At 38.9% G+C, this 9433-nt stretch overlaps 1 protein-coding gene across 1 annotated transcript; it reads right to left on the reverse strand.

Moving 5' to 3' along the window:
- Positions 1–3086: 3086 nt before the first annotated feature.
- Positions 3087–9433, reverse strand: BTF3 (basic transcription factor 3). The gene is made up of 6 exons (XM_084305647.1): positions 9332–9433; positions 9136–9204; positions 6908–7021; positions 6502–6703; positions 3982–4038; positions 3087–3440 (listed from the first exon to the last, which is right to left on the reverse strand). The coding sequence occupies exons 2-6, from the start codon at positions 9202–9204 to the stop codon at positions 3394–3396; spliced, it is 489 nt and encodes a 162-aa protein (XP_084161773.1). The 5' UTR covers positions 9332–9433; the 3' UTR covers positions 3087–3393.

Genomic DNA, 9433 nt, shown 5'->3' on the forward strand with positions numbered 1-9433 from the left:
TATTTCTTTCAAGAAAACAAGCAAACAAAAAATTATAGCAAGACAGTACAGTATTACATAAACTCTCTTCTATTAAGATTTCTCTACTAAAATAACCTATGTATGAACTGACAGAAGGCAGAATATTAAGAGGTCAGTTGAAAACTTTCATGATGAGAATGCAAGTAGCTTTTACTACCATGAGACCACAGTGTACAGTCAATTGGAATACACAGAAATAATTATACCCCTGGCTCTCAATGCTTCTACATACACCCACTTTAAAGTTCTCGAGGTTGACTCACAGTCAAACTAATCATGATACTCCCTCATGCTGTGCAATGTTCAGCTCCATGAAGTAAGCTTGATTCAGCTGCACTGAAAGATCAATTTCTGTAAAAATACTTCATTCCAGCATCTGGTCTGGTCTTGGTCTGCTCTAGGTTAGGATATTTCAACAACCAAATCAAAAGGAAAACATTTTCAGGAACTCTCACAAAGTGCTGGATGCAACGGAAACTATGGATCTGAGGAGGGATGAAAACTAGGTTTGGAAAACGAGGAGCCACATTTCATACGTTTCTGTAAGCCCAAGACTTGGTAGAGTACTTGTCAGGGTTGTGAAACACCAAGCTTAAAATCTCTCTTTCTGACAGATGCCACCAACTTGCCAATTATTTAAGGCTGTAACCTAATCAACATCAATCTGGACCTCCCTGTCTACCTTTGGTTCTTTGATCTGCACTGAATATTAACACTAATTTTACATCTTTGAATCCATTCTCACAAATAGGATGATCAGCTTCCACATTCCGGTTCCTCAAGCACAATTATTTTTCCCCCAGCCTTGAAAAATACAAACTTTCCCCATTCACCTCCCACATATAACACCTAATACACTTATTTTTCACTAATCCCTCGTTTGATTACATTGTTTTCCTTGACTGAGTACCACTGGCACATATTAATGGGCTCCAAGATACACCTAGGTTTTTCAGTTTCTTCTCCCACACTGTGGACAAGCTTTCTTGGGAACAACTGCAAAGCTTAGCAGGCTTAATCAATTTCTTCTTTAAAACTTTCCGTACATCACACGGCTGTACACGAGTTACAACAAGCAGCCAAGTCACAGGCAAAAAGGTGGTTTGTTTTTGTTTTTTTTTTTTTTTTTACCTTTATACTAAATTTGACACTGATGAAGCAGAGGTACAAGGAAATCATTTTAGAAGAGGTTAAATATTTATATTATTTTCCACACTCAAAACACTCACCACTAAACTTCACAGAAGTAAGGGCGAACTGCAAGAACTCCTTGCGCCACCAGCAAGCAATACACTACTCAGGTATTGATTTCAGTATCTGACTTACTAAGTTGTGTACATTTTAAAACAGCTCAAGAGATCTTTCTTGGTCATGTTTCTTAAACGTGTGCTACTGACTACAAGAAATTCTCACTGGAACACTTCCTAGGAGACACCACCTCAACTTCACAAAACCAAAAAAAAAAAAAAAAAAGCAACTTGTAATAACTCAAGTGCTATCCTGTAGACTTTTAAAAATAATGCTTTTAAAAACCATTCTACGAAGTTTGTTTTTATATATGCACACACATAGTAAAACTATGTATTAAGCTATCTTCTAAAATGAATTGCTTTTCTATTGGAAGAGACTAGTTTTTAGACTACAGGAGAGCCTTTAAGGTATAAGTTTAAGACAGTATTATGAATATATTATGATGATGTTTCTGAAAATTCATTGCTAAATTGAAGAATTTCAGTAATGCTCACTACTGCACTGGAATCTAGCTGTTACAAAGCTTAACATGACAGAACTAGAACAAGTTTTCACCTGAAAAAAGCTATGAGAACAAACAGACCTTTGTTTCAAGAGAAAGCCAAAGAGAAATGGCAATAGAAATGCAAGCAAGATATGTGAAATGGAGATATGAAACTGTTTTTGTTGAGTAAGAATACACAGGAGTCCCCAATGGCACAATTACAATATGCTTACATATAAGTTCAATCTAATGAGAACCATTAACACAGCTATTTTCAGATTCTGGCAGTTAATGACAAACTAGGAAGACTATAACTAAACTCCTTACTGAGAGGAAATAATGACAACATTCAGTCCAGGGCTGAGTACTTCAGTGTGAGACATGACGATTAGTATTATCAAGAAAACTAATTCCATTTAGAGTCTGTTATAAACAAGAACACACTTTGACTAAGTCTTGGTCTTTAGTCACCATTTAGGAATGTTTAAGATACACCAGTATTTCCTGATTGGGAGTGTACCTACCACCCATACTTCCACAGATGTCACATGGCAAGTATTAATTCAATTAATGCAGTTTCTCATTTGGATTAATTCTAAACAAAGTGTAAATTACTGATAAATTATTTGCAAACCGAGACAAGTAAACTGAAAGTGTTTTGTTGTTAACCCAGCTGTGTCATGCTCACATCCAACTGCTCAGTTCAAACCATTCGAGAGAGCGGCATGGCTTGAACAAGTTCCTCCACTCTTTCCCAATAGCTGACTTACACCACACTAAACATGTTTGGCAAGTCAGACATCCCCACCCTTTCTCAGGCAAAATGCAAACTTGATGCTGTGGCTATCTCTTACGAAAAAATTTGTCCTGCATTTTATCCTGCACAAGACAGGATGAATTTCTCCTCCAGCAATATTTGCTCTAAAGAGACAACCTTAGAGCACTCAACCACTAACCTCTATCTGAAGCTTAGTTTTTGTATAGAAGTTAACTGATCTATCATTAATATCAAAGACTCCTAAATGTAAAGTTGAACCCTCACTCCTGGGGGCAATATCTATGCAAAGGTTATACTGGAATTAAAGAACTTTTCCTTATAGCCAAGAAACAAACCTTCTCATTCTCTGGAACCCAGAGAAGCACTATTTAAGAATCTCTGTTTAAGTCTAAAATGCTAATTTAAGCACAGAAATTTTTAGAACCCATTTTTCTAACACCATGAAGAAGATGCTCTGCAGAAAAACAAGCCCTCTTATAACAGTTTAATACTTACAGACAATTCTTTTCCTGCTTTTCTGACAAGAAGCCAGACCAGAAAGTTTATTTTGTATTTTTTTATTGTATGCCAAAGTTCATTAAAGATGAGGTTTTTGCTTGTATACAAGTTACTCAAAAATGTATCTAGGCATAGATTCATTAGCAATCCTATTTCAAAGCATAGGTTTGTTCAACCAGGCCACAAAAATAATATTGTGTACAAGCAATAACTAGAAGGAGCTGCAGGTTGAAGGAGTTTCCAAGTATTATAGATCTTGAGATCTATAAAAATGAAGTCAAACAAGAGCAGTCAAAATATAAAATAGCAGCTCCATGTAGCTTTTTCAAGTTTTAACTTTATTCAGAAAGTGACAGTTAGTTCAGTTTGCCTCATTCTTTGATGCTTCATCAAAGTTTTCAACAAGATCTGGAGAAAGAAAAACACCGCAATTAGAGTTTGAACCACTTCTGCTTTGCCAAATGTATTTTTTTCTGAAGTTCTACTTCATATCAAGTGCTTATGAGGTTAAAAAAAAAAAAAAAACAACAGCTTATAGAACACATTTCAAATAACATAAGAGCTTTTCAGACTTCATTTTCTTGCTTAAGAACTAAATTTTAGGTGGTTCATTATAAAGCACAATTCTAAAATGATTTAACTTCACTTGTATCCACAACTAAACAAAGTGATACTGGAAAGGTAGTTCTGTCCCAGCCTTTTTACTGAAGATTAAATAATTATCTCAGCCATAGCTATTACTCCTACACAGGACAAAAATGCTATCCCAAACCAATTATTCATCTAGTCTAGCATGGTATCTGAAAATAATGAAATAACCTGTCCACAGGAATTATGAAACAGAGAGTGACCAGTCAATACCCTACTGTCCTTGGCCAAATGTTATGGTACATAAGTCGTCTCTCAGCAAAACTCATTTCCTTTTTCTCAGTTTCATGTTTGTTCTTACCTGGAACTTCATCATCATCATCTTCACCAGTAGCAAGTGGTGCTTTTCCATCCACAGCTGCAAAGAGCAAGTAGTTTAAAAAGTGTTATTCTAGCTCACCGTAAGCACCCTAGTTACAAAGTTGTTCTGCTTTCTGCTTATTTATTTTTAAACATTATCAAAGAGTGTAAGCTAAGCTGTAATGCTCTATACAGTTTCCCTGCTGAATAAAAAAAACCTACAACTAGCCTAAGAAGTTACCATTCCCTTTGTTACTGATCATGCTCAAAGAGATGATAGTTTACCTGACACCATCTTTTACCTAAAGGTATTGAGTGCCTTGCATGGTAGTCATTTTCAGTGATACAGACAAAGACTTATTCTACCAATTCCTCTTGAAAGCATCTTCGTTCACTGACTACTCAGTCGTTCTCAAAGTTTACCTATTTCATGACATCAACAATTTCCATGGAAAAGGACAGATCTGAGTCCTTCTTATGATCTTAAGACATTCAAGAAAAACAATAGTGTAATTATGAAGCTGCAGGCACATGCAGATGACTAGAGACACAAAAACACAACTGTTCTCTAGAAAAATTAGAGGAATATGGAACCAGATGCACCATTTTACCCTTACTTGTTTGAGGTAACCACATGCTCTGGTCCACTTCTCTGATGATTCAGAATCTTTACTACTCTCATTATATTTGCCAGAGCATTAACCATGCCCACTGAAGCAGATCAATGAGTATCTCTCAAACTCCAGTCGCAGAATGCTAAGAATAGGCATTTCAGGTCCCTGGGTGCTCGTGCCACTGCCTTTACTGCTATTCTTAGCTGTGCTACCTAGGCTAAGTTGTATCAAACTCTTCACTACTTCAGTTTTTCCTAATTAACCCTTCTGATTTCAAAAAAAAAGCATGAAGAAAAAGACAAGTTTATACCAGATGACCAAAATCACTGTACCCTCATTTCTAGATAAGTAGGTGAATACGTAAAATTTACTTGGAAGGGGCTTGTAACAAGGTCACTGCTAATCATCCCTTTGTTTTTAACAGCAGAAAGCTATTACAGCTTGAGTACATCCTTAGTGTTAAGTAATCCATTTCAAAAGCAAACTGTTTTATTTCCTCCTGAACTGTCTTCAATTTCTTTTCATCCCCAAGACCAAACCAAGTTCACTTCAACACCTGCAAATGGGATCACTGCACATGCTTTACTCTTTGGTGTCAGGTTTCCAACCCCAGTAGACAATACTGAATGGAAAGTTTTGTGCAACTACCCTGGCATCCACCCAAAGCAGAAATAAACTACCATTTACCAGATCATGCAAAGCAAGCACTTTTAACAAGCTTCTCCACTATTAAAACTGTCCAATTTAGCTTGTACAGAATATACCCATCTTGTTATGAGAAGCAAGTCTTTAGTGGATCAGTTTAAGACCTTCGGATTCTCCTTCTTTTGAGTCCTACTACTATCACACAGAAGCCACAGAAAGAACGTTACAAAGGAGGAAACTGAGCTTCATGGGGAAAGAAGTGGTTTATTTCCTCCTGAAGACTACTTGTGGCACAATTTAATTTTTTATTTTTTGCTGGGAAATAGACTGGAGTGAATCAGTATCAACTTGAGAAATGGAAAGAGAGGCTGTCTTTGCTTGCAGCAAAACACAGAAATAAATGCAACAATCAAGTCCATTAATATCAGCAACTGGACATCATAAGCTTCTTGCATTTTCTGCTTACAATGTTCCACATTCTATAAGCAACAGACTTAATATGTTGGAGAAGACACAGAAAGACCCTATATGGACACAGGGTCAACAAGCCTGTCTTACACTACCAACTCTCAAGCTCTGACAGCATCACCTTTCTCAAATACCACACTTAAGTCCTTCCTCTGCTTTTCCCAGACAACCCAAGAGAACAGATGTTCAAGTTGTTTTACTAATTTAAGGCTGGAATAGAAGTTGGTATATGTAGCTTAATGCTCATGCCAGTCCTAAACTACTCTACACACACAAATTACAACCTATTTTCTTGTGAGTATTGTGTAATTCCCTCTTAGCTATCAGAAAGCCCATGCAAAAAGAAATACCTTCACCACACCTGTGACAGTACAAAGCAAAAGCAACATGTCTGTACTTCGGTCCCTCCACTCCACTTGTATTTCCATTCAATGCATCCAAACAAACATTTGAAGTTTATGTTTTTAAAGCCTTCCATGGTCATTGATCTGTCTAGCTTTAAAGAGATAGGTATGTCAAAATATGGTAGCCACATCAGGAAGGAAACCACAAAATCAAGTCTTGCTGCAGCTTTCTAGTCCTAGACCAGCCACAAGATACACTGAGAAACAAATGCCTCTGCTTTATTTGGTTATGCTCTTTGCTGGAATTGAGCTATAAATAAAATCTAAGAGTTCTACTTCTTCATGTCATAATATGCTTGCAGACAATAAGAGTGCACTGAAATTCACTGCAGCTGTATAAATAAGTCCATGTCAGCTGCCAGCATGGAATGCATTCAAGTTTCAACTTACGTTGCTTGGGCAAGGCTTCTGCCAATCTCCTCAGGCTGGTCAGACTGTCAGCTCCAAGCTGATTTAAGATGCTAGGAAGCATTTCTGTCAGCTGTTTTGTCTCAGCATGGCCAGTGATAGTGAAAGTGTTAGCAGCCAGAGATGCCTGAACTTTAGGGTTATTGAAGTGAATGACTGTTCCTTGGTTGGTAAACATATTTACCTGCAAAAAAAACAAACAAACAAACATTATTTCAAGAAGTTTAGTGTGGTTTTTCAATTTAACTAGAAACTAGATGCATTTTCTAAAGCTCAATGAGGACTTACTGATAATTTACAGACAGGTTTAAAATGCATTAAAACTAAATTGGCAAGGGACATTTTACATATCTGTACCGAAAAGCACTTTTTCCTTTGAAGGAATTACCTCTTCAATACCAGAAATATTGTTCACTCCCAGTTTCTTCAAAGAAAACTGAAGTTTCTTATCATCTGCCGTGGCTGTTCTGTGGACAACCTTCTTCTTTCTGCGGGCAGTACCCTTGCAAAAAAAAAAAAAAAAAAAAATTAATATTGAAACAATTCTTCATAAACCCTAATCCTCAGGGTCACATAATTACTCTGTAGCCACCTACAAATCAAATTTCATACATCAAGTTCCACTTCTGTGTCACAGTCCACAACTCCACCTCTCCAACTGTACTGCTGCAATCCCTCCCTTGCTGTAATGCAACCTCTAAATGCTTGTGAGAAATGTGAGGTTTTAGAAAGCAAATCGCCAGAGAAACGTTACAATTCTGATAGGGATTCTGCAGCATCCTACTTAGAAGAGAAGAACTGCACGCTGATCATGATCTGTTGTCACTGGCCTAAAACTGAAGGCTGCATACAGATTTCAGTTGTCTTTAAGGTATCTTTAGATCACTCTTCTCAAGTTGTAGCCAAAATTTCATGAAGTCAGAGAACACCGAGTTATTGATATATTATTATTTTCTCTCTCATAGGAGTGTATGAATGAGAACAGACCAACATTCAATTTTTATTCCGGATACACATCTTCATCTGATGGACCTACATATACGTATTTGAAGAACACTTTCATTTTGCCAAAATATTTATAAATACATGTTTTTAAAAATACTTGCACATAGTATTTCAGACCACCTCTGTTCAGAAAGAAAAACAAAGGTTTAGTTCCCCAACAAACAGAGTTGTAAGTTTCTCCAGGGAAATAACCGTCCCATATGAGAAGACATTTATACCTATGAAAAAGAAGAAAGTGTCGTTCTAATACTTGCTGGAACAATCATACAGCTTCAGTAAAATCCAAGGTAGAAACGGCTAGGAACAGGTGAAACTAAGTCTTCCTACTTCAGCTTCATACGTTCTACATAGTAACAACATGAAAATGCAGTGCTGCCTTGCTGCATAAATAAACGGTTGCAATATCTTTTAAGTGTGAAGAGGCTGAAGTTAGGGTACTGGCTAGATGCTAACATCTTTACAAAAACGTCAACTGACAAATTCACATGAAACTAAAACTTGGGAGGATTACAGCTCAGAAGTTTAGCCTTTTGTCTAGGAAGTGTGATGTTCCTTTCCTGCTACTGTCAAGTTAGTGATCTGCTCTGCTGCACACAGCAATTCAAAAATTTCTAGAGTAAGAGAAATTGTTTCATTTTAGTACCTTGACTACCTAGTAACTGAGCCACATGAATTAGTCACTCTGGACAAAAGCCCTCTCAGTCAACTTTGAAAAATTACATCTTGAAGTAAAGGTTATGTAGGAACATGTGCCCCTCTCCCCTCCCCTCCCCCAACATTTACCAGTATTAAGCACAGATATCAAACTTCACACAGCCTGAATTTCAATGAACATCTGCTGCTTTAATCTCCATAGATTTAAACTTCTAAAGATTACGTGTTTTTAGTAAGCAAATACTGCCCCAATCATGCTGAGACATGCTGTTCACAGCCCTCTACCTCTGTACTGGAAAGAATGGATACAGTAGGCCATGGGTAAAATACTACACATCTGCCAGTCCTCTATAAAGGTAAAAAACACTTATAAAGGTGTAAAACACCTGTACTGACTACAGCTGTAAGAGCTGCAGTCTGAATGCATATTCTTAAATGACCAGCGTTGGATGCATCTGTGGTCAACACACACACAACCACCAATTCAGCACTTCTCTGCTTAACAAGGAATCCAGATAAAGAACATGCAGGATCACCACCCCAGTTAATACCAATTTCACCCTGATTTAAGGCCGCCCAAATCCCCAGCCAAAGGCAAAAACCGCAACGAAAGTCACTGGAAGCTGCCAGTGAGAGTCCTGCTGAGGAGTTCTTATTCCGAGACACCTCTCTTATCCCGAGATACGCTGATCCAAGAGGAGCGAATTACTCACAAATTAAAAACTTGAGCTGTACTAAAACGTACGGCCAAAAGAAGGTTTTTTTTTTGAAAATCTTCAGGCTGTAACTAACCAGAGAGATGCATTTTGTCAGATGTCATGGCAACACAAAAATCACCTTCCAAGCACTTTACACCTTCCACTCACGCGTTGGTAACGCACCCAGAAACCCCCAGTTTTTCCCCCAAAAACGTTGCCCCCCCCCCAGGGCCCGTCCCGGCGGCGCCCCCCCGCCTACCTTGCCGCCGATGCGCACTTGGGCCTGCAGCTTGGCGAGCTTCTCCTGGTTCATGATCGTTTCTTTCATCTGCGGAACCAACCGCACCGCCCGTCAGACACCGGGTACCCCTCGGGTACCCCCTCGGGTACCCCCGCAGCCCCCCCCGTGCCCCCCTCAGCCCCCCAAGCCCCGTCCCCCCCCCGCCCCCCGTCACCTTCCCGGGGCGGTGGCGGCGCTGCCGGAGCGGGGCGCGGGGCTCAGCACGCGGCGGGGAGCGAGATGGCGGCCGGAAGGGAGGCGGGCGGGACGGCCGCGC

This window comes from Netta rufina, assembly GCF_964035555.1.
Source record: "Netta rufina genome assembly, chromosome: Z".
NCBI lineage: Eukaryota > Metazoa > Chordata > Aves > Anseriformes > Anatidae > Netta > Netta rufina.